At 44.2% G+C, this 26,038-nt stretch overlaps 1 protein-coding gene across 1 annotated transcript in view; it reads right to left on the bottom strand.

Annotated features, from left to right (window-relative positions):
- Nucleotides 1–26,038, bottom strand: part of HPSE2 (heparanase 2 (inactive)) — a 563,007-nt gene that overhangs the window by 103,543 nt on the left and 433,426 nt on the right. Inside the window, exon 9 of the mRNA XM_029059340.2 lies at nucleotides 24,449–24,563. Within this exon, the coding sequence (XP_028915173.2) occupies nucleotides 24,449–24,563 (115 nt within the window). The remainder of the gene's footprint in view (nucleotides 1–24,448; nucleotides 24,564–26,038) is intronic.

Here is a 26,038-nt window from a genome sequence, read left to right as displayed (position 1 = left end):
TCTCTGTGCCTCAGTTACCTCATCTGTAAAATGGGGATTAAGACCGTGAGCCCCACGTGGGACATCCTGATTCCCCTGTGTCTACCCCAGCGCTTAGAACAGTGCTCGGCACATAATAAGTGCTTAACAAATACCAACATTATTATTGTTATTATTATTCTCTGGGCCTCAGTTGCCTCATCTGTAAAATGGGGATTGAGACTGTGAGCCCCATGTGGGCCAGAGATTGTGTCCAACCCGATTGGCTTGTGCCTACCCCGTGCTTAGTACAGAGCCTGGAACATAGTGCTTAATAAATACCATTATTATTATCATTATTATCATTATTACTATTAACAATCCCCATTTTACACCTGAGGTAACCGAGGCCCAGATATGTGGCAGAGTCGGGATTAGAACCCAGGTCCTTCTGACTCCCAGGCCCAGGCTCTATCCTCTATGTCTTCTGCTATTGAAGTTGAGATCCTACAAAACAAGATAAACCTTCCAACAACCCAAGGCACTCATCCCAACTATTGAGAAAGTTACTTCAGCAGTCAGAACTGTGAAAAATATTGAGTTCTATGAGCACAGAAGGACACCCTGTTAAACCTCTTACACAAGGTCTTCAAAACATGGAACCCTGAGAAAATGCCACAGGATCTCAAAGAGGGCACCATCACCTTCATCTTCAAGAAGACAGGAGAAAGATTAGATTATGATAAATACTGTGAGGCATTTCGTCACTCTCCTGGCCAGAGCACTCCTGGATTGGTTCCTAAAGAAGATTGTCAGCCAATTGTTCCCAGAATCAGAATGAAGCTTCAGATCACATCGTGGCACAGCAGATGTGGTCTTTGCAGAGCGTCAGACACAGGAAAAATGTAGGAAACAGAACTGAAAACTCTACACAGTTTTCACAGACTTTACGTAAGCTTTTGATACCATCGGTAGGTGCGGACTCCTGGAATTACTCAGAACTTTGTTGGTCCTGAAAAATTCACTGTCACTCCCTTCTACATCGCCCTGACTTGCTCCATTTATTCATTCTCCCTCCCAGCCCTACAGCATTTATATGCATATCTGTAATTTATTTAATGTCTGTCTCCCCCTCTAGACTGTAAGTTCATTGCGGGCAGGGAATGTGTCTGTTCATTGTTATATTGTAATAACATTTGTTTAGTACTTACTATGTGCCAAGCACTGTCCTAAGTGCTGGGGTTGATACAAGGTAATCAGACTGCCCCACGTGGGGCTCCCAGGATTACTCTCCCAAAGGCTTAGTACTACTGTGCTCTGCACACAGTGAGCACTCAATAAATACAACTGACTGACAGTTCATTCCTCATCAGTTCATTCCTCATGGTGCTTCTCAAAATGGGATTCTAACATTAACTTCCAGATTCTTTGTGGGTGTTCTTAATGTTGATCAAGACAATGGTATTTAATGAGCACTTACTGTGTGCAGAGCACTATGCTAGGTACCTGGGAGAGTACATTCCCTGCCCACAACGAGGTTATAGTCTAGATTTTCCTCTGCCCCGTCATTCCCTGACTTGCTCCCTTTGCTCTACCCTCCTCTCCTCCCCACAGCACATGTATATATATGTGCATATTTATAATTATAATTTTATTTATTTTTATTAATGATGTGTATACAGCTAGAATTCTTTTTATTTTAAAGATGCTACTGATGCCTGTTTACTTGTTTTGCTGTCTGTCTCCCCCACTCTAGACTGTGAGCCTGTTGTGGGTAGGGATTTTCTCTATTTGTTGCTGAACTGTACTTCCCAAGCACTCAGTACTGTAAGCGCTCAATAAATGCTATTGATTGAATGAACTCACACAAAGCCTTTCTTTGTTCAGTTTGGTCAAAGAGAAATGATCAGCTCTGAAGCAATCAGCCAAATCATCATGGAAGAGTCTTAATATTTAAGGATGCTTTCGTAGCATTCGAGGCAGCTACTTAGGAGTGTCGTTGTAATAGCGGTAGAAATAGTAGTAATAGTATTTATTAAGCACTTACTTTGTACAGAGCACTGTACTAAGTGCTAGGAAGGAATAAACAGGCAGGAATTTGAAATGGACACAGCTCTGGCCAGCTGATGATGCCAAATGTTTTGGTAAGTTCTACTAACACTGAGTAAAGGACTTGAAGTTCCCTACATTTCTCCTGTAGTTGGACTGTAGTAGAGGCCATTTCTGCTGTGACTCACTATGATGGGAAGCCTTTTGTGAATTTGGCTGTACGTGTGTAGCAATGGCCTTCGGCTGCGAGCCCATCTGACTGGGATCTAGATAGCAATAGAACGATTCCACGATAGGCTCCATAGTCATTTTCTTGCCTCTCTTTTTGAAGAGAGTTCCTATGGCGTCCATTGCCCATGCTCTAGCCACTAGGCTATACTGCTTCCCTACTAGGCCCCATTCCTAGTGAACTGATTAGCACAGCGCTTCATGCTCTGTAAGGACTCAATATATACCATAGATGATGAGGAGGATTGTAGCAAGACTCCTGCCAAAGCACCGGCCTCCCCCTCATTGCCCCAACTCTAGAATCGTTGTGGACAGGGAATGTCTGTTAAATTGTTATGCTGTACTCTCCCAGGTGCTTAGTAAGCACTCAATAAATATGATTGACATAAATACGATTGACTGACTGAAGACTTTGATAATGTACTTTGAAGTTCCCTGGCATTTCCTCAGCATTCTATATGTTGGGGAAAAATTTGCAGGCATGTGACTTCTCACTATTTGGAGCATGATAAAAGTCAAAATGTCACCACCTCTTAGCTTTTGGGTATTTCCCAGATATCTTTTATTCCATAAATGGAAAATTATATTCACGATTACAATACAGTAGAACAACAGTGGACCATTGCTCTTTAAATTTTTAATTCTATAGAATCCAATAATTTTTGTCCAAATTTCTGCATGACTGCCTATACAGGTGTTGAAGCTTCCCATGGTAATCAACTTATCATATATTAGCCCTGTTGGGTTGATTCTCTCTAGTTCCTTATACAAATGTCCTATCTGTTTGCTGGTGCCAGTTACGGTGGGCATAAATGCATTGATAATAATAGTAATAATAATTATGGCATTTATTAAGTGCTTACTATGTACCAGGCAATGTACTAAGCGCTGGGGTGGATACAAGTCAATCAGGTTGGACATAGTCCCCGTCCCACATGGGGCTCAAAGTCTCAATCCCCATTTTACACATGAGGTAGCTGAGGCCCAGAGAAGTTAAGTGACTTGCCCAAGGTCACACAACAGACAAGTAGCCAAGTCAGGATTAGAACCCATGACTTTCTGACTTCCAGGCCCGTGCTCTATATCCACTATGCCACACTGTTTCTACTATGCCGACAACTGTAGCAGGCATTTCCGTTTTCGAGAAAGGCAAGGGGCAGGAGAAGCTCGCTAATGTCTGCAAGAACTTTATCTCAGCCCTCACTTTCAAAGTGTTTCCTCCGCTCCACTTCTTGTTGAGGGCTCATTTCCACCTATTAGATTCAATTACCCATTCAGACTTTGGGTACAAGTGTACTGAAACAAACACGTAGTACAGCTCTCCTTTCCTCTTCTCCCACTCCTTTCTGCATCGCCTTGACTCGCTCCCTTTATTCATCCCCTCTCCCAGCCCCACAGCACTTACTTACAAATCTATAATTTATTTATATTGATATCTGTCTCCCCCTCTAGACCGTAAGCTCATTGTGGGGAGGGAATGCATCTGTTTATTATTTGATTTTACTCTCCCCAGAACTTAATACAGTGCTCAATAAATACAGTTGATTTGATCGACTGACTCAGTGCCAAGGTCAGGATTGGAAATGACTGAATTATATAGCAATTTGGCAGAAAAATGATGTACAGAGTTGGTCACTGAGGATAAAAAGTTGATTTTGAGCCACAAATGTTCATCAGCAAGCTTAAGGCGGAGAAATGTTATAGGTCATAACAAATGTCAGAAGCAGTAGGTGGTACTAGGAAGTACAAGGTGGCAGTGAAATAGAGTTGCAAAGAAAGTCAGAGGAGTCTCCATCCCTGGAGATCTTGAAAAAAGAAATAGTCGTTCATTTGTGCTATCCATCTATTCCTGGCTCTGATCATTTCCCAAATTCTATGGTTCTAAACTTCTGTGAATTATTTAAGCATCCAAAGCCCTGTTTTGTCCACCCTACTAGCACATCCTATTGAGTCCCGGGAATTTTAGACCCCATGGGAACTGCTCCTTGCCCTGGGTGACATCCAGATCTCCAGCCCGATCCACTGCTTTGGTTATGTTACCACCAAACAACGGCTCTTTCCACTTGTATTTCACTAGTTTATCCAACCTAGAGATTCTGGGTACTAGGTCCTTTCAGATGGGTTGACCAGAGGCAAAAAAGAAATGTCTTGCACCGATCATGATTGTGTTTACAGAGCTCCAATAGATTTGCCATCGAGTGAAGCGTAAAGCAACCACTTCTTTAGAATGGTGAGCTAATTGAGTGAGTGGCTGGTTCTTTCAACTGCATTTATTGAGCACTTACTGTGTGCAAGCACTGTACTCAGTGCTTGGGAGAGTACGATACAGCAATAAACAAATTCCCTGCTCACAACAAGTTTACAGTCTAAAGGGGGGAGATAGACATTAATATAAATAAAAGTCCTCAGCTTGGGAATATATGCCATTAGGCATTGGAGCCTGGGCCTAGGAGTCAGAAGATCATGGGTTCTAATTCCAGCTCTGCCACTTGTCTGCTGTGTGACCTTAGGCAAGTCACTTCACTTCTCTGGGCCTCAGTTATCTCATCTGTAAAATGGGGATTAAGATTGTTAGCCCCATGTGAGACAGGGACCGTGTCCAACCTGTGTGACTGTGGGCAAGTCACTTAACTTCTCTGAGCCTCAGTTACCTCATCTATAAAATGGGGACTAACTATGAGCCTCACGTGGGACAGACTGATTACCCTGTATCTCCCCCAGCGCTTAGAACAGTGCTCTGCACATAGTAAGAGCTTAACAAATACCAACATTATTATTATTATTATTAGGTTGCATCTACCCCGGTGCTTAGAACGGTACTTGCCACACAGTAAGTACTTAACAAATACCATCATTATCATTATTATTATTAGAAAAACGAAAGACCCCTTAGTAACCCCCCCCCCCCCACTGATCTTTCAACAAGTGGTTGGATTTCGGGCCTAGGGAATTTGGTGCCTGGAGATTCGGGGCATGATTAGTTGTGTAAGTGAGCACGGATGGGAAGGAGCCAGATTTCAGGAGGTTGAGCCAAAACCGCCTTCCCCAAGGAAAAGACCAAGCTGCTGCTGGGCCCAGAGCTTCCAAAAGCATCTTGAGGGCAGGGAACATGTCTACCAAACTCTGTGGTGGTGCACTCTCCCAAACGGTTAACAAAGTCCTCGGCACAGAGTAAATGCTCAAGCATGGCTCAGTGGAAAGAGCCGGGCTTGGGAGTCAGAGATCATGGGTTTGAATCCCAGCTCTGCCACTTGTCAGCTGTGTGACCGTGGGCAAGTCACTTCACTTCTCTGTGCCTCAGTTCCCTCATCCGGAAAATAGGGATTAAGACTGTGAGCCTCATATGGGACAACCTGATTACCCTGTATCTACCCCAGCGCTTAGAACAGTGCTCTGCACATAGTAAGCGCTTAACAAATACCAACATTATTATTATTATTAATAAATAGCATTGCTTTCTTTCTTGATTGATTAATTGAAGGGGCCTTATGCTGTGACCCCCCCAGGAGGATTCCACACAGTCATGACCTTGGGTGGGTCCCTGCCGGAGTAACTGGCAGGCGGAGACTCCACCCTAGGCATGTCTGGAGCTTCCCATCAAACCAGAAGGGGGCGGCAGATGAGCCCCACCAGGGTTTCAGGGGCAGCCTCTCCGGGCTCCCCTCCAGCCCTAACACCTGGGAACAGTGGCCCCCAAAATCATCTCACCGGAGAGACTCGAACTGGGATTTGAAGGGTGAGAGGGGTAGCTTGCCAAATGAAACATCTTAAAAACACCATTTTAATGACTTACGTATAAATTAATCATAAACATGTGGATTAAATTTCCCCAGAAAAACATGTTTTGGTTCTCTCTGGACCCCAAGTGATTGAAAAATGATTGGAGACATTTCCTGAACCCAAAGAGTAAGCAGGAGCAGGTCCGCGCTTCTCAAACTGCAAATGTTAGTGCGATAGATAAATTATCCAGAGGGACCAGGGAAGTTAGAAATATGGACAGGAAATAAGGAAATGAGAGTCAGCCTGGAAAAATGCAGCAGATACATCTGGGGTAAAATAATCAGAAACAGAGAAATTTGGTTGGAGGGAGAAACTAAGGGAACCATGGTGACCAAAGGGACCAGGAGTAATAGTGGACACCAGACCGAACTGGAATTTGCCAGGTCACTGCCAAAAGCAAAAGTAAAATGGTAGAGCCGCTGGATTTGGCTCAGGGAACGGGAAATGACATTCCCTGTCGGCGAAGCTTGAGAATGATCTTTACCCTCTGGTTGAAACAGAGCACCGATGCGGCCTTCCCTATGGATGACTGTCAATTGGACCAGTCGTTCAGGATTACCTCAAGGAATCGGCGCATTATAATATATGCTGACTCAGCAAACAGTGCAGTTTCCAATCTCTGAGGTTACTCAGCCAATACTCAGCCTGATCCAGGACAGAGAACCAAGCTCCTCCCCATCCCCACTGCAGAATACAGAGTTCCGAACAGGTGTCACTTGGCTCTTCCAACGTCGATCACTGCCTAGTGAGGGTCAACCATGAAGACTCTCGAATTGCCCGCTTTCCTTTTTGGGGAGTAAACACAATATGCTTCCTGACAAGAGCCCCGGTTTGTACCAGCCAGGACCTTCCTGGACTCGGGGAGCCTGGGTGACACGTAGTAAAGTCGAACCACACCTCTGATCACCAAGGTTACTGTGGAAAGTTTTTTTTACTTAATTTTACCAGAGTGCAAGGGAGTGACACATACACACTCACATTCACTCCACTCTACCAAGGATCCGATACCGGACTGCGGTCAAAGGAGCCTGTTCTGCCACTGCTTCTTTCTGCTTCCAAGTGCCGCTGCCTTCTGCTGTTCTGGGCACTTCCCTCTGCTTCTCTGCGGGCTTCTGTGTTCCTCTGTGCTGCTTCTCTGCATGTCTCTGTCTGCATGCCCTTTGCGTGCCCCATGTGTGGGTGTCTTCAGTGCCTTTTATGTACCTCCTTGCGATTCATAATGACTGCCTAATATCTGCCTTTGGCATCGCGGTTGTGGCTCTATGTGGCAGTCACTGATTGATTCAAGGCTGATACTGGGTAAAACAGGGAGAGAAAGCCAAGCCTGCCTCCTTGCTCTGCCCACACAGGCCAGCAGTCACCTGTCTCAGGTAGAGTCCATCAGTGCCTTCACGAGCCTTTTCTTTGTTGCTGTTCACAGGATCACAAACAGTCATTAAATAAGGCAGCTTGTACTGGGCTCACCACATTTCCTTCTATCTTCTTCCTCTCTCCTTTCTTTTTCCCTCCTCCACTCAGCCCTGGCATGGAAGAAAGAAAAATGTCTCTCTGTTTTCCCTCGGGCTTTCCTCTTTTCACCAGTTCAAGGAGAGAGGTGTTCCCAAGGACCCCAGAGCTATAGAAACTGCCATTAATTCAGGTTTCCTGGGAAGACTGGGAAGGCTGTGATAGTAATGGCACTGCGGCACCACAACAGAAGCATGACAGACAAAAAATTCAAAGCACGCCTGGCCATACCAATTACCCCCAAAAGGACTACCTCTCAGGCTCTATGCGAAGCTTAAGACTTGTGGTTGGTCTTGCTGTCAGGCAATCAGTGGAATTTACTGAGCACTTATTGTGTGCAGAGGGTTGTACTCTAAGGACTTGGAAGAATATAATACAATAGAGTTAAAAGACATTATTCCTGCCCACAAGGAGCTTACAGTGTACAGGGGGATACAGACATCAAAATGAATTACAGATAGGATAAATGGAAGAATATAAGGATACCTACACAAGTGCTTTGGGGCTAGAGATGGTGTGGATAACAAGTGCTTAAGAGGCCCAGGTCCAAGGTGATGAAGGAGGGAGGGAGAGTAGGGGAAATGAAGCTTATTCGGGAAAGGCCTCTTGGAGGAGACGTGATTTTAGGAGGACTTTGTAGGTGGGGAGAGTGGTCTGTCATGTATGAAAGGGGCGATGTGGGCAAGGGTCGGCAGATAAGACAGGGGTACCGTCAGGAGGATGGCATTAGAGGAGCAAAGTGTGCAGCCTGGGTTGCTTCATGACATTAGTGAGGTAAGGTAGGAGGGAGAGAGCTGATTGAGAGTGCCTTAAGTAGTAATAATAATAATGATGATGGTGATGATAATAATTGAGGTATTTGTTAAATTCTATTTGCCAAGAACCATTTTAAGTGCTGGGGTAGTTACAGATTAGGCACAGTTCCTGTCTCACATGGGACTCACAGTCTTAATCCCCATTTTACAGATGAGGTAACTGAGGCACAGAAAAATTAAGTGACTTGACCAAGGTCGCACAGTAGTCATTTGGCAGAGCTGGGATTAGAATCCAGCTCCTCTGACTCGCAGGTCCATGCTCTTTCCACTAGACCACACTGCTTCTCAATGGTAAGGAGTTTCCGTTTGATGAGGAGGTGGATAGGCAACCAACTACTGAAGCTTTGTGATGACTGGAGAGACAAGGACTAATTGTTTTTGAAAAATGGCCTTGGGAAAGTCACTTCACACTTGTGTACCTTAGTTCCCTCTCCTGTAAAATGGGGGTGAAATAGCGGTTCTCCCTTCTTCTTGGACTGAGAGCCCTGTGTGGGACAGGGACTCTGATCTAATTATCTTGTATCTACCTCAGTGTTTAGTAGAGTGCTTAGCACATATTGAGCACTTAACAAATATCACAATCATAATTATTATTTTGAAGAAAGTGATATTTAAACTCCTGTAACATTGGACTCCAAACTCTTTTCCTCTCTTCATATTACCTGAATGGGGGAGTAAAATGTCTCTCGGTTAGCTCCACAGCACGTTTGGTTTGGAAAACTCTCCTTAATAGAAGACAGGTAAACATTTAGAAATTAAGGTGGAAAAAGCTAGTTCGTATCTTAGTTTCTGCTAAATGGCAAGTGGATCGTTGTTTACTGTAACAGTTCTGAGGCATTTGACATAGATACTATTTTTTATGTACAAAGGAAGTCTCAACTGATAGTTGATGTCTACTGCGCATATTCTAACAATTGTGTGAGTTCTTGGGTAATCCATGGACAAGTCTTCTCTGGCCTGAACAAACCCTACTAGATGTAAACTCCCTGAGGGCATGGCCTGTGACTAATGTACATTGGGACACTTAATCTAAGCCAACCACTCTGTCGATGCTTTGATGTGGCTGAGAAACAAGACTTTTCTCAATCAGTTTGCACAACTTTGGCCCCCTTCTTGATTTCTCGGTTCTAGATAAATTTTGCTTTCTGTGAAAGGCTAAATTCTCCATCAACATCATGTCCGGCTGTAAATCTTAGAACGAACCTCTTCATTCTCTTTAGCTTATGACATCTCAGGTCCGAATCGGCCTTGGAAAGATTTCTAAAGCCTCGCTCATTTTCAGCAGGTGGCACACTGAGAAAATGAAATTGATTAATTTGTTCCACTCTCGAGTCAGTTAAAGAGAAGTCTACTCAATTTGTGTTTGCAGCGTGTGCACACAGATTGGTTTCTTGTAGCCATCGACAATGTGCAAGGTGGGGAAAATTGAATTGTCATGTCTGGAGAGGGTTGAGGGAGCTGGGAGATGCACTTACCTGCACTTAGCCACTCCAGTTGCCAAATCTACACTCACCACATCAAAGCTCTTGTATTCATATACTATTATATCAAAAACTGGATACTGAGGAGCTAATGGGGAAAACTAGATTCTTTAATACTGGGTGAATGCCTGTTGGCTTACCACTTTATATTAGTTTGATCAATAAATCAATGGTATTTATTAAACACTTACCATGTGGAGAACACTGTACTATGCACTTGGGAGAGTTCCAACCTAGCTGCCCTCCAGGAGTTTACAAACTAGTGGGAGGAGTTTACCTTTTATTTTGATCTCAGATTTATTTATTCTTCATAATAACTCTATATGAAAAGTCTTTCCTTTTGATGTAGATGGGGAAACAGAGTTACACAAGGGTGAAAGCTAAGGCACTGGGGGACTCTGGATCAGAAGTCATAAGCTTTTAATAATAATAATTGTTGTATTTGTTAAGGGCTTAACAAATGTGCCAGGCACTGTACTAAACAGTGGGGTAGAAACAAGATAATTGGGTTGGACACAGTCTCATGCTGAGGGCCCACGATCATGCCACCCAAACTTTCAAATCAAGGCACATCTGTCTTTCCGGATGGGAGACGTCATCTCAGACTGACTCTGAGAGGCAGAGTTGTGAAGTGAAGACTCTCTTTCAAACTAGAGGACAAAATGGAAGGAAAGAGAAGTGTGATGATGCCCCTAAGGTGAGCAGACAGAAGGCTGGGAGTGGAAAGATCCTGGAAGAGGCTTGTGTTCTAGATAGGGATTGCCGGTGGTTTGACAGGTAGGGGCTATTGTAAATCACTCATGTCAGATTCCAGTCGCTCTCACAGACTCCTGGCTACCATAAAAGCATTACAATCTCAGGAGGGGGCAGGCACCGGCAGGAACAGTTAAACTGGCACTGCTAGCAGAATGTAAAGGGAGTTGAGGAATTCTCTCTGAGAGCCCTTGAGATGTAATTTCCCTCTCTGGCTGGCTGAACTTAAGATTTCTTGGCAATGCTGAATTCAACTTGCAGGAGCACTAAGCCACAAGCACGGTATTTACGAGCACCGAATCCTATTAGTTGACCATGTTAGGAGATGACATGAGTTGAGAGTGGTGAGCTTTAATGCTCTTTGAAGTTCAATTTTCCAAATGAAAACAATAGAAGGAAAATCATTTCAGGGAAGAAGCAGGGAGGAAGTGTATCAACCTCATCTTTCCTACTGGGAGCAGACCATTTATTAGGGCTTAATGGCAAAGAGACCTAATAAATAAACTGTCAACACAGCTTTTCAGGGAAGCTGGCCTGTTCTCCATTCCCCACACCTCCGACAAACCACTGGACTTTAGGCGATAAACAGAGCTCGTGCCATAAAGATGGCCGGCTTGTAAAGGTAAAATCAATAGCTCATTGTGTGTTTATTGTTATCTTGCACTGTCCCAAGAACTTGCTACAGTGATCTGCACACAGTAAGCGTTCAATAGGTATGAGTGGATAAATGAATGAAAGAGTTCTTGGGGTGAGCCCACAACAAGCTGCCTTATTAATGACTGTTTATGATCCCCTGAACAACAACGAAGAAGACACTTTGCGAGACCACTGATGGGCTCTACCTGAGAAGGGTGATTGTGGGCCTGGGAGGGAGTGGAGCATGGAGGGTTGTATGGCTTTCTCTCCTTATTCTGCCCAGAAGCAGGCCTGGACCGAAAAGTGAGTGTTGCATGGAACCCCAGTTGCAATGTCTAGGGCAGATGGAGGGTGGCCTTTCTGAATCAAGAGGGGCACCTGGAAGCACACAGAGAAGCAGAGGCAGCACAGAGAAGCAAGCACTGAAGCAGCAGGAGAGCAGTACTCGAAAGGAGCAGAAGGCAACAACACTTGAAAGCAGAAAGAAGCATTGACAGAATAATGATAATAACGATGATGGTATTTGGTAAAAGCTTACTATGGTCCAATCACTGTTTTATTGGGCTCCTTTCGCCACAGACTAGTATTGGACCCTTGGTGAAGTGGAGTGAGTGTGTGTATGTGCCACTCTCTTGCATGCTGGTAAAACTAAGTAAAAACTTTCCGCAGTAACCTTGGTGATCAGAGATGTGGTTTGAACTCTACTATGGGTCACCGAGGCTCCCCCGGTCCAGGAAGGTCCTGACTGGTACCAACCGGGGGCTCGCGACAGTTCCAAAGTAGAATCAGCATACACATAAAGAACAGTTATAAATTCCATCTGTAACTTGAAATGCTGTTAGTTGAAGACCGTCTTCAGTTTCTACCTTGGCTGCAAACCTGCCTGGGGCTTCTGGACATCACATAGTAGTTTTAATCCTCCAGAGGGACTGACAGAGAGGAAGTGAAAAGATGGACTGGGAAAAGAGAGCGTTAACATGTGCAATGGGAGCTGAACCTGAAGAGGGTGGAAGCCGAGAAGAGAGCTGGAGGAAGGTGGAGCCCTGCAGAGAGCATCACCAACAAGAATCTGATTTGCCCTGAGTCCCACACCCTTTCCATGTTTCCTTCCTCTTTTGAATGAGATTCTCTTCCCATATCCTTGTTTCTTTCTTCTTTTCCTTCCCCCAGAGCTCCTTCTTTCTGGCCTATTCTCTACCAACGAACACTTCTACCCGAGAGCCAGTTTGGGCAGGAATAGAAAAAGGAAACCACAATTTATTCCATTTACTTCTTTTCCTCCAGCTTTGGTAAGGGGCTTAGCTGGAAAGGAGGTTGAGACCACTGACTACAGTGAGATGTTTGATTCATCCGAGCATCTGAGTTATCCTTAAACTGATTAGCACACAAAAAAATTTAGACCCCCACCACATATTTTAACACTGGAAAACGATGACCCTGAATGACAGACACAAGATCTTCTCCTCCTAGGTTTGTGCAACATTCAGCACAGTACCCAACTTTACAAACGCTATTGGATGATCACAAAACATATCCTCCCTGTAAGCATCTCCACCATGCCCTCTTCTTCAAGGACACCCTTCGAGTCTTTGACAACTGGGGAGGCTACACCCCTGGTTTACAAGGTAGTAAATCAGCAAACTGATGGCAGTCAGAAAATTCAAGATTTATGGTGGTTGTATAAAATAACTATAAACAAATAGAACTTTTTCAAAGGGATTTAAACGACTAAATTATATCCAGACACATGGCTAGGATAAGAAGTAACAGTAGTAGAAGCATTTATTGAGTGCTCATTTGGTTCGGTGCACTGTACAAGATGTCATGGAAGTATGAAATAGAGAGGTGATATGTTCTCTGAGCACAAAAGGATTACGTTATTATGGGAGAGACCAATATAAAGGTATTTGGAATTAGAGAGGTCGAAATAAATTTAAAGTAGGATAAACTCTTGTCCTTCCAAACGTATGCCTGGAGCTTCACAACAGGACACTCCATGCACACTGAAATGGGTCCCTTTACTCTATCCAGCAACACTGCCTTTCTTCTTGGGACTTACTGGTCCCCATATAACCAAATCCCCTCTTGCCTGGGACACAGAGCACCCACCTTTCAAGGACTTTGAGATCACCCTTTCCTAATAGTAATAATAATAACTGTGGCATTTGTTAAGCACTTACTATCTGCCAGGCACTGTGCTAAGTGCTGGGGTGGATACAAGCAAATAGGGTTGGACACAGTCCCTGTCCCACGTGGCACTCACAGTCTTAGCCTACATTTTATGGATGATGTAACTGAGGCACAGAAAAGTCAAGTGATTCGCCTAAGGTCACACAGCAGGCAAGTGTCAGAACTGGGATGAGAACCCAGGTCCTTCTGACTTCCAGGCCCGTGCTCTATCCATTTGGCCATGCTGTTTCTCTTCTGGGAGCAAACAAAATGAAAGAACATAAGGCATTCTATTGGTAGGATAATTAGTTTGTCCTCCAGCCTAATAGTTTGTCTCTGACAGAGGCAGCAGTATGTTTGGAGCAATCACGCGAGGGTTGCCTTCTTTCATATCCATCCTAATATTTAGTGGTGTGCCATATAACTGCCTACCTGTTCCAGACTATTTCCTTAACATTCCCTGTAATAACTCATTATGAATCTCTTGTCCACAAATTTATCCTTTTGAATCTATTTATATTCCCTGCCTGCACAATTTCCATGGCAACCAATTCCATTTGGTGACCACCTGCTGTGTGTAGAAGTGTTTCTTTCGGTTTGTTTTAAATATGCCACCCTCAAGCTTCAGTGAGAAGCAGTATGGACAGGTGGATAAAGCCCAGGCCTGGGAGCCAGAAGGACTTGGGTTCTAATTCTGGTTCAGTCACTTGTCTGCTAGGTGAACTCGGGCAAGTCACTTTACTTGCAGCGTGGCTCAGTGGAAAGAGCATGGGCTTTGGAGTCAGGGCTCATGAGTTCGAATCCCAGCTCTGCCACTTGTTGGCTGTGTGACTGTGGGCGAGTCACTTCACTTCTCTGGGCCTCAGTTCCCTCATCTGTAAAATGGGGATTAAGACTGTGAGCCCCACGTGGGACAACCTGGTTCCCCTATGTCTACCCCAGCGCTTAGAACAGTGGTCGGCACATAGTAAGCGCTTAACAAATACCAACATTATTATTACTTTTCGGAGACCCAGTTAACTGTAAAATGGGGATTAAGACTGTGAGCTCTAAATCAGTCATGGATTGTCTCAGGCAGGGATTGTGTCCAACCTGATTATTTTAGTACAGTGCTTGGCACATAGTAAGTGCTTAACAAATTTTTTTTTAAAAAAAAGTGTGATTCCCCTTTGTGGATCAGCACTGTAGGATGGATGTTTTCCTGGCTGCTCACCATTTTCAGGCCTGTGTCTCTGTTCCCCCAAAGACCTTTTCTTTTCTCAGAATAATCCCCATTAGCTGAATATTTTCTCCCTTCTCTGAATCTTCTTTCCCAGAATACCTTGAGCCTCTCCATCAAAAAACACATCCCTTGCACCTGCTTATAATATTATTTTTCCTAAGATGCCTCTTCTGGCTTGATACTCCTTGTAGGACAGGAACTGGAAGGCCAGCCTTCACATTTAAAAAGAAATGAGTTTGTCCAAAAACCTCATATTTCAAAAGAACTAAATGTGGTCAAAGCTGAAAACTAGAGGAGTTATTCAGAATCAGCTCTGGAAAGAAAAACTGAAAGAAAGAGAAAGCAATGGAAAACAGAAGATGGAGATTATGGAGAGAGATGAAACTGTTCTGAAAGGAAATGTGTCCTCTGTAGTAGGATCAAGTCTCAAAGGCAGCATTTTATATCCTGGATAGGGTTGCAGGCCTCTTCAGGACTTGGCATCTAAAACGCTCTGCCTCTGAAGACGCTTACTGAACGATACGTCACCCTTGCTTTCCATCACCACCCTGAGACCTTCTGGACTAGCTACTGAACGACATGGCACAGACTCACTCAGAGGTGCAACGGTGACTTTAAGTATTATCCTTCTTAACCATATCCCTGAGCTGGGACATACACTCCTGTTTTGGGAGAGAAGGAGGGGGTATCTTTAAGGCTTGCCCGCGTTTTATCTTGCCTCAGTAGAAGTAAATTCGAGCTCCAAAATATATTTGGCAGGTAAGAAAGAAAGAAAAAAGTTTTAGAGGGGAATCTGTACCTTGTATTTGACACAAACATTGTGCAATGCTGTGATGTGTAAGAGAGGGTCTTAACTACTCAGGGGCCTGAGAAGGCTACTGGCTTTGTTCACTTCAAAACTGCCAGATGGAAAGCAGATCCAGATCGACAGTAACTAAAGTTATTAAAGCTTAATGGATCTTGGAGCACTGAGTAGGTAGCATCAGTCCAATTCTGACTGGTTAAGAGCCCGCCCCACCTGAGATTAGCCCAGAATTCCGTTCTTCTTGGCAGACTGAGAACCCCGAGATTCAAGAGTCAATCAGATACTACGTGTGTGTCTCACTGATGTATATCATTTCTATCCTCAGCACTTATGTACCTGTGTATATTCTTATCTATACATTCAATTATTTATGCAGCAATTTCATCCAGATACAATTGTATTTTTCCAGCTGTATTCTTCTTCTTTCTCTTGCTATTGCTATTTCTAAATATTTTTTGCCTGCCTTTCCTAACCCTTAGCACAATACTTATATTGGGACTGTGCTTCACTGTGTTTACAAAATGATCGTTCTGCCCTCCCTACTTGCCCATGTCCTGATTCAGTTCACTGTTCAGCAGCTGCATGGGAACTGCTAAAGATCATGCTGTTGTTGGGAAGCAGTGTGGCCTAGTGGACAGAGCACAGGCCTGGGAGCCAGAGAACCTAGGTCTAATCCCGGCTCTGCCACTGGTCTGCTGTGTAACTTCGGGCAAGTCACTTAATTTCTCAGTGCCTCAGTTTCCTCATTTGTGAAATGGGGATTAAGACTGGAAGCCCCATGTGGGACATAGACTGTCTCCAACCTGATTATTTTGTGTCTACCCCAGCATTTAGAACAGTGCCTGACACACAGTAAGTGGTTAACAAGCACTATTATTATTATTCTTATTCTTATTATTTGTCCTGGTCTCTCAGATGGAAGCCTTTAGATTGCATCACTTTTAAGCACATAATCTCGCTGGGTTTTTTTGGCTTTATTGTCAATCCATAGCTCTGAGCTGACCCCAAAAGTCGTTCCTCACAATCTCCATGCTTTCTTGGGTAATGGGCAAGTGCTCAGTATAGTGCTCTGCTCATAGTAAACATTCAGTAAATACACTGATGATGATATGGGCCTCCAGAGGAAGAGCTATCAGTATACAGTACTTCCTAAGTGACTGTCACATTGGCGATTCCTGCTTTCATTTGAGATTGAAGTGTCTTGGTGGATCAGAGGTGTATTTGATGTCCCCCATAGCAACCACTAGAACCACTCTTCTGTGCATACTGCTTTCTCAATTTATTAGATCCCATATCCATCAAACACTTCTAACTTTATTTTTCACACATACTCTTATAATGAAGTATTTTTCTTTTTTTTCTTCTTCTTCATAATAATAATAAAGTGCTCGTATAGCCCCTGCTTGACCTTTTCTCTATCATTACTCAAGTAAAGAAGAGGAGCTTGGCAGTGTTACCAACAACTAATATGGTTTCTATTTCAGTCCTAATTTGACCAAATTTTACCCTGCATAATTCCTATAGATTTTCAGAGAAATGGTACAAAATCAATTGTATGTTCATTCTATTTTTAAACATTTTTGGGTCCGTCTCTCCCATTACAGCATAAGTGCCTTGTAGGTAGGGAATGTGTCTCAGGTTTCTATTGCTTTTCCCAAGCGTTCAGTACACATTGAATTGCATTCAGTGGGCACTCAGTAAATAACATTACTACTTCACCTAGAATGTCCCATCGCAGAATAGTTTCCTCTCTTTTTAATGTTTTTTTTAAAAAGTACTGTCTCTCCCAGTATATTGAGAGTGTATTTCCCAGACTCTTCTCCTGGATGCACTGTAAAAGTTCCTGCCTATTGTCAGCCCTGGCGTTCTTGACATACCATCTGTCCTTAGCCAATGGGAACCCAGATATCTGGGCAGTGTGCCAGGACCACCGAGGCAGACCCTCCTCTGCAGGTGAAAGTGCTTCCTCCGGTGATATTAAACATGACCTTTCTTCCTAGGCCCCACTTTACCCTGTAGGGCCATGAAACCAATACATAAGAGGGAAGCAGAGGGATGAGAGCTACAGTGTAGCCTAGAGCAAGAAGCATGAGCTTGAGACTCTTGGGACCTGGGTTCTAGTCCTGGCTCCACCACATGCCTGTTGTGTCACCTTGGGTGAGTCGCTTAACTTTTCTATGCCTCAGTTTCCTCATCTGTAAAATGGGGATGGAGACTGTGAGCCTCACATGGGCAGGGACTGTGTCCAACTCGATTTGCCTGTATCCACCCCAGAGCTTAGTATAGTGCCTGGCACATAGTAAGCACTGAACAAATACCACAATTATTAATTATTATTATTATTGGTATTATCATCATCACCCCAGTCCTGAGCAGTTGTTAACTCTATTTAAACACAAGGCCAATTTCACAGAAAAACCCTGGTCAATCTATTAAACTGTGAACTCCCTGAAGACAAGGTCTGTGGGTGTACTTAAACAGGTACATCAAGCCCTTTGGCAGGCCACAAAAAGTGTTGATCAACTAATATCTGGGGCACATATAGGTGAAGGATTTTAAGGGCACAAAGACTGAGAATGCAAAAATTAAAATGTCTCTTGGATCACTTACTCATTTGCTTTAAACCCATTTCACGTTCCCTCCTCCCCCTTTCCCCTCCATCTACCCCCTCTCCACCCTTTATGCTGCTCCCAAATTCCTCCCTGACCCTATGCCTGTTATCCTGTCCCAGCACCACAGCTCATCCCCTTCCCCCGACACCAGCCCCCATCAACTCACTCCTATCCAGTCCCATCCCAACCCCTCACACCTTCCTCTCCCTTTGTACACCCAGTCCCTCTTCCACAGCCTCAGCCAATTATGGCCTGTGGAACCCTCTCTCCATTATGGAAAGGATTCCCTTCATCCATGACCTGTTCCTGACCCAGTCACCGCTCCTCCTCACTATCACTGAACTTTGGATCCTCCCGGATGACATAGGGATCTCATCTTCATCTACTCCACGGGACTGTCTGTGTAAAGGGGAGGAGTGGGCTTGCTTCTCAATTCCCAGTGCTACTTGCACATCATTCCACTTCCCCTCTCTTTTATTTTCTCTGAAGCCCATATCATCATCATAATAATAATACTTGGGGTATTTGTTAAGCACTTACTGTGTGCCAAGTATTATTCTAAACGCTGGGATAGATACAAGGTAATCAGGTTATCCCACATGAGACTCACAGTCTTAATCTCCATTTTACAGATGAGGTAACAGACACAGAGAAGTTAAACGGTTTGCCCAAGCTCACACAGCAGATGAGTGGCAGAGCCGGGATTAGAACCCACATCCTCTGACTCCCAAGCCAGTGTTCTTTCCGCTAAGCCATGCTGCTTCCATCTTTACCACCCACTACAGATATTACTACCCAGCGTGGCTCAGTGGAAAGAGCACGGGCTTGGGAGTCAGAGGTCATGGGTTCGAATCCCAGTTCTGCCACTTGTCAGCTGTGTCACTGTGGGCAAATCACTTAACTTCTCTGTGCCTCAGTTACCTCATCTGTAAAATGGGGATTAAGACTGTGAGCCTCACGTGGGACAACCTGATTCCTCTGTATCTACCCCAGTCCTTAGAACAGTGCTCTGCACATAGTAAGCCCTTAACAAATACCAACATTATTATTATTATTATTATTATTATTAGCCCCCCAAGGCCACTTCCAACCTTTTGAACCATCTTCATCCCTTTCTCACATTCCCTCTCTCTTTCTCCATCCCTGCACTGAATTTTGGGGACATCACTATTCATACAAATGTTCCTTATGACCCTTTCACTGCCCATTCGGCACATAGTAAGCACTCAGTTAATAGTTTTGATCGATTCACTCATTGATTCACATCAGCCTGTGGGACTGGGCAAAACGGCGGACACAATGTTTCTGTGGGAATCTGAGCCTTTGCATTTTTCAACCAGCCTTACCTTGGCAGCCAAATGTACTGTTCTCTTCAATAGCATATGAAGCTGATGGCTCTGTGAGGACAGAAGCCCTCAGGCTGATTCAGGAAAGCTAAAGAGGAATAGGACGGGTTGTCATGTGACCAGAGGAACTCCGTTTAAGAGCGTTGGCTTCACTGAAACTTCCCAAAAGGCCATAGCAGATAGCTAACAGCACAGGCTGTGATCTGACAAGTGTGGGACAGCAGTGGCATGGACGGGAAAAGAAGAAAGTCACCTCCACTGGGAGGGGAGCCCGAGGTCTCAGCCAGTTGACAAGCAGCCAGCTTGATTCTCAGTGATGGATCCTCCAGTTGAAGCTGCTCCTCTCTCAGCAGACAGTTGACTCACACAAAGGCCGCGTGTGGAAAAGTCTTTGTCATGGCAGCTAACGAGCTGATCGTTTTTCACATCCCAGTTATCCTGAGCTGGTACCCTCAGCTCCTTTCATCTTCCTGATTGCTCCCACGGGAAAGAGAGACAAACTGCTATACCTAAAACGGTGCCAAGACACGGCCTTGTTTATTTTTCCCCAGAACTGCAGCTTTTTAATTATTTAATATTCAACTATCCTGTACTTCCTATGTCTACTGATTGTTAGACATCCATTTCCCCAGGGTAGATAGGGTGAGGAGAAGGGAACCTCACCAAACCTTAATAATAAATAATAATGGTACTTAATAATAATATAATAATAATAAGCACTTAACTATGTGCTAAGCACTATTCTAATTGCTAGGGTGGATGCAAGTTAATCAGGTTGGACACAGTCACTGTCCCACGGACTTCACACTCTCAATCACCATTTTACAGAAGACAATAATGATGATATTCGTTAAGCGCTTACTATATGTCAAGCACTGTTCTAAATGCTGGGGTATATACAAGGTAATCAGGTTGTCCCACGTGGGGCTCACAGTTTTAATCTCCATTTTACAGATGAGGTAACTGAGGCATAGAGAAGTTTAGTGATTTGCCTAAGGTCACAGGGCAGATAAGTGCCAGAACTGGGATTAGAATCCAGGTCCTTCTGATTTCCAGGCCCATTCTCTATTCCTAGGGTCTGGTCCTCTAGCCTCCCAGGGTATTGAATGCAACCGCTATAGGGAGCTCTTTCAGGGTTTAAGTCACTATGTTTAAATCACAAGTCTATTTCAATATGTGCTTTCAATCACATTCCCAATATGATCCTTCTGGGAAAGGGGCCTGGGGGTGGTAAGAAATGGGATCGGCTCCTTATTGGAGGAAGTTTCAGCTCCCTGAGGACACGGATCACGTCTTCCAACTCTGTTGTACTGTACTCTCCTAAGTGTTTAGTTCCATCTCTGAATGCTCTGCATTCAGTAAACACTCAATAAATACTATTGATGGAATGGTTGACTGGCAGATGGTTTCTCTTTCAATGTCCATGAAGTAATTGTCCCTCCCCGTTCTTCATTTCACATAATTGATGATTGATTCTCACATGTCTACCAACTCCGCTGTAATGTGCTCTCCCAAGCGCTTAGTACAATGCTCTGCACACAGTTAGTGCACATTAAATACTATTGTGATGATGATGAAAACCACTGGCATCAACCCTTCTCATGGGAGGTGACATTTGCCCTCTGCATGGACTAGCAGTGGAAGTTTACCAAAACTAGCAGTAGGAATGTCTTGCTGGTCCTTAATCCTTTTATTAAATAACATTTCCAGGTCCAGTTCTGAACTTGAACAAGTTCAGAATATCTCTTCGCGAGAAAGGACTGACACTGGTAGAAGGTGCCAGAGGATGTCTGAGGAAACCGAATATGTTTGATAAGGTATCTAGTCACTCAACTGGTCAGTCAATCGTATTTATTGAGCACTTACTGTGAGCAGATCATTGTACTAAACACCTGGGATAATAAAATGTAACAATAAAGAGATACATTGCCTGCCCACAACGAGCTTCAGTCCTACATCTTTTCCCAGTATTCCTGGATTATCCCAGGGAAGGCTGAAAGGGTGCCAAAATTTGATTGGTAAAACATTCACTGCACCATTTTGGAATCAAAGTATCCCAATTTTCAGGATCTGTTTTACCGTAAACTGTTTTCTATTTGTGATTTCTGCTTCTCTCTTCGTAGTGCAAATACCTTTCACATCCCTTCCATTCTTCTAGGGCACCAAAATATCTTGAGTCAACCCTTCCAGGCACTTGAGGTTTTCTTCACTCTCTTGTTTACTCTTTGACTGAGAGAGAGCAAAGTTGCCACGGTGGGATTTTTTGGAGTAGTATGAAACATCCACGGAAAACAGCATGGTGTAGTGGATAGAGCATAGGTCTGGGAGTCAGAAGGCCAAGGGTTCTAATCCCTGCTCTGCCACTTGTCTGCTGTGAGATCTTGGGCAAGTCACTTAACTTCTCTGTCCCTCAGTTACCTCATCTGTTAAATGGGGATCGGGACTGGGAGCTCCACATCAGACAGGGACTGTGTCCAATCCGATTACCTTGTGTCCATCCAACACTTAGAACAGTGCCTGTCACCCAGTAAACGCTTAACAAATACCATAAAAACCTACAAATATATGATCATGGGCTCCAGATTTCTCCTGGGTGTTCTTAAATTATTTCTTTCTTTAAGTCCCCTAGATGATTATGGTATTTGTTAAGCACTTCCTTTGTGTCAAGTTCTGTTCTAAGCACTAGATACAATGATACCAGGTTGGACCCAGGTGGGGCTCACATCTTCATCCCCATTTTACAGATGAGCAAACTGAGGCACAGAGAGTGGGGCTGAAGAGCAGCATGCTGGGCAAATAGGGGATGATGAGATGATGCAGATGGGCTGAGCGCTGTCTCTCTTATAGAACTCACCGAAGAACACAATAGAAAAATAAAATAAACATTACCGGCGCAAGAGCTAATTAGCATCACTAAGGTGGGACAATGTTAGACTACATGAGCCAGCTAACAAACTGGAGTTGATTTCTCCAAGCAACAAAATGCAAGTAACCAAATTACCGAGTGTTCAAGCCCCGAACAAACGCCCTTGAAGATTTTAAAGCCATGTAAAATCCTCAGGGTTTTATTGGCAGTATTTGGTTATCAAATGAATAAGTCTCTGAAGTAGCCGCCATTATGATTCCCAGATCTCCATTTCACATTCCAAGGGCCTTGCTGGCAGGAGCTGACAGATAGGTGCCCTGGACGAGCCTTGTAAATTCCTTCTGGGGGAGATCTACCAAGCACCTCTTCTCCTCTTCTTGCTGCCAAGTTCTCCACTTACAAGGTGTAGAATTTATTAGCGCAAAAAAAGATGAAAAGAAAACCGGCTACTTTTTAAAGTGCTTTTACATAAGCTTTCTTTATTAGAGCTTTGTGCTTTTGGAAACTCAGCTCCCTTGGGAAGAATTACAAATGAGAAGCTTTGTGCTCAGTGGATGAGACTTGCCTGATAGAGGGAAGCTGGGAAGTTTTTTCACTTACAGTTTAATAAACTGGGAACAGGAACAGAAACTCCAGTTCCCTAATTCTTTGGGTCTGTCCTTTGGCTAATTTAGGATTAGTCCACTTGCACCAAGCTTTTCTGAACTAATGCCAAAGCTTATAATCATTCATTCATTCATTATTCATTCAGTCGAATCTATTGGGACTTACCGTGTGCAAAACACTGTATTAAGTGCTTGGGCGACTACAGTATTACAACCATGAGAAGCAGCATGGCATAGTGGAAAGAGTATGGGCCTGGGAGTCAGAAGACCTGGTTTCTAATCCTGGCTCTGCCCCTTAACTAATTAATAATCAATAATGTTCCTTCTTAGGTGTTTACTATGTGCCAACCACTGCTTAAGCTCTGGGGTGGATGCAAGTTAATCAGGTTGTACAGAGTCCCTGTCCCACCTGGGGTTCACACTCTTTACAGATGAGGTAACTGAGGCCCAGAGAAGATAAACTACTTGCCAAGATCAAACAGCAGACACGTGGCAGAGTGGGGATTAGAACTCCAGTCCTTCTGACTCCCAGGCCTGCACTCCATTCGCTAAGCCATACTGCTTCTCTAAGATCACTTGTCTGCTGTGTGACCTTGGATAAGTCTCTTCACGTCTCTGTGCCTCAGTTGTCTCATCTGTAAAATGGGGATTAAGACTGTGAGTCCATTGTGGGACATGGACTCTGTCCAACCGGATTATCATGTATCTACCCCAGCGATTACAGTGCTAGCATATAGTAAGAGCTTAACAAATACTATTAAAAAACAAACATAAAAAACTCAGTTCTATAAATATCATGTCCCATCCATTTACAATGAGGAGACAGGAGGGGCTATCTTACCAAAGCCATATGACAAATCAGTGACTAAATCAGCGTCACTGAATCACCCGAATACTTCTTCTAGATGAATATTCACAGGTTATCACAACCTACAGTGGACACTGCCTCCCCTCTAGAATTTTCATTCTAAAGCAAGTGGGAGGCAGGCAAATAGTCTCATGATTCATTTTTTAATTTTGTATTTAGTTTTGTTACTGATCACTTGGGCTTGGGTAAAGGTGAGCAGCATTAGGGCAGGCTTCCTGAAAGAAATAAACTTTGTCCCTCCCACTTGACACTTCCCAAGCTCTGATTCTCCTTTTAGTGGACTCTGGGAACTCCATCACCGCTCCTTCACGACTGAAGGGTCAGTATCTCTCTGTAACCCACTTGCCTGTTTCTTTTTCAGAAAGGGTTTCACACTCTCTATTATTTTGGCAGAAATTTCAGCTCCAGAGGTAATACAATCCCATCTGCTTTCAACATGTTTGCATTTGACATTAACTAATGTCTCCTATTAGCAGTGAAAGAAACCAATCTGGGAAAATTCATTTTCAAGTAGAGTTCAAACAAGCCACAAGGCAAAGCGGATTCTCAAATGCACTTGGGTATTGCGGTCAAGCCAAAAGTCTGTGAAATGGGTCAAGAGAACAGAAGGCAAGAACTTATCTTTCTGATTTACTGACTGGAAACATGATGAGAAAGAGAAAATTCTCCCAACCAAATGGGACATCAAAACACGTGATGGCAAAAAGGAAAAGCCAAAGCAGATGGGTGGGATCTTATCTTTCACTTACCGGTAATGGGTTAAAATTCTGGTCCACGAGGTGATTGTATCCATGGTCAAAAAATGAATGTCGAATCACAACGTCAATGCCCTGGTTGGCCAACATTCCTAAAGTGTTCAACCACCTAGAAGGAAAGGAAATAGCTGTATCAAGATATTTCATTCAAATGCAGGGAGTGATCATCATTAGTATTAATAGGATCCTCACCTTCCCACCCAAACCCTGTCTTCCCCTGACTTTCCCAATACTGTGGACAGCCCCACCATCCTTCCTGTCTCACAAGCACATAACTACCCTCCTTCCCACTCCACAGCATGTGTGTATATAGGTACATATCTATAATTCCATTTATTTACATTAATGCCTATTTACTTGTTTTGATGTGCATATATCTATAATTCTATTTATTTATATTGATGCTATTGATGCGTCTTTACTGATTTTGATGTCTGTCTCCCCTCTTCTAGGCTGTGAGCTATTGTTCAATAGTATTTATTCAATAGTATTTATTGAGCGCTTACTATGTGCAGAGCACTGTACTAAGTGCTTGGGATGAACAAGTCGGCAACAGATAGAGACAGTCCCTGCCGTTTGACGGGCTTACGGTCTAATCGGGGGAGATGGACAGACAAGAACAATGGCAATAAATAGAGTCAAGGGGAGGAACATCTCGTAAAAACAATGGCAACTAAATAGAACCAAGGCGATGTACAATTCATTAACAAAATAAATAGGGTAATGAAAATATATACAGTTGAGCGGACGAGTACAGTGCTGTGGGGATGGGAAGGGAGAGGTGGAGGAGCAGAGGGAAAAGGGGAAAAAGAGGGTTTAGCTGCGGAGAGGTAAAGGGGGGGTGGCAGAGGGAATAGAGGGAGAAGAGGAGCTCAGTCTGGGAAGGCCTCTTGGAGGAGGTGAGTTTTAAGTAGGGTTTTGAAGAGGGAAAGAGAATCAGTTTGGCGGAGGTGAGGAGGGAGGGCGTTCCAGGACCGCGGGAGGACGTGACCCGGGGGTCGACGGCGGGATAGGCGAGACCAAGGGACGGTGAGGAGGTGGACGGCAGAGGAGCGGAGTGTGCGGGGTGGGTGGTAGAAAGAGAGAAGGGAGGAGAGGTAGGAAGGGGCAAGGGGATGGAGAGCCTCGAAGCCTAGAGTGAGGAGTTTTTGTTTGGAGCGGAGGTTGATAGGCAACCACTGGAGTTGTTTAAGAAGGGGGGTGACAGGCCCAGATCGTTTCTGCAGGAAGATGAGCCGGGCAGCAGAGTGAAGAATAGACTGGAGCGGGGTGAGAGAGGAGGAAGGGAGGTCAGAGAGAAGGCTGACACAGTAGTCTAGCCGGGATATAACGAGAGCCCGTAACAGTAAGGTAGCCGTTTGGGTGGAGAGGAAAGGGCGGATCTTGGAGATATTGTAGAGGTGAAACCGGCAGGTCTCGGTAACGGATAGGACGTGTGGGGTGAACGAGACAGACGAGTCAAGGGTGACACCGAGATTGCGGGCCTGAGAGACGGGAAGGATGGTTGTGCCATCGACGGTGATAGAGTGATTGTGGTGATTGTGGGCAGGGATTGTCTCTATTGCTGAATTGTATTTTCCAAGC

This window comes from Ornithorhynchus anatinus, chromosome 3, assembly GCF_004115215.2.
Source record: "Ornithorhynchus anatinus isolate Pmale09 chromosome 3, mOrnAna1.pri.v4, whole genome shotgun sequence".
Taxonomy (NCBI): Eukaryota; Metazoa; Chordata; class Mammalia; order Monotremata; family Ornithorhynchidae; genus Ornithorhynchus; species Ornithorhynchus anatinus.
The sequence above is the reverse complement of the archived record's forward strand: the minus strand, read 5'-3'. Positions and strand labels throughout refer to the sequence as shown.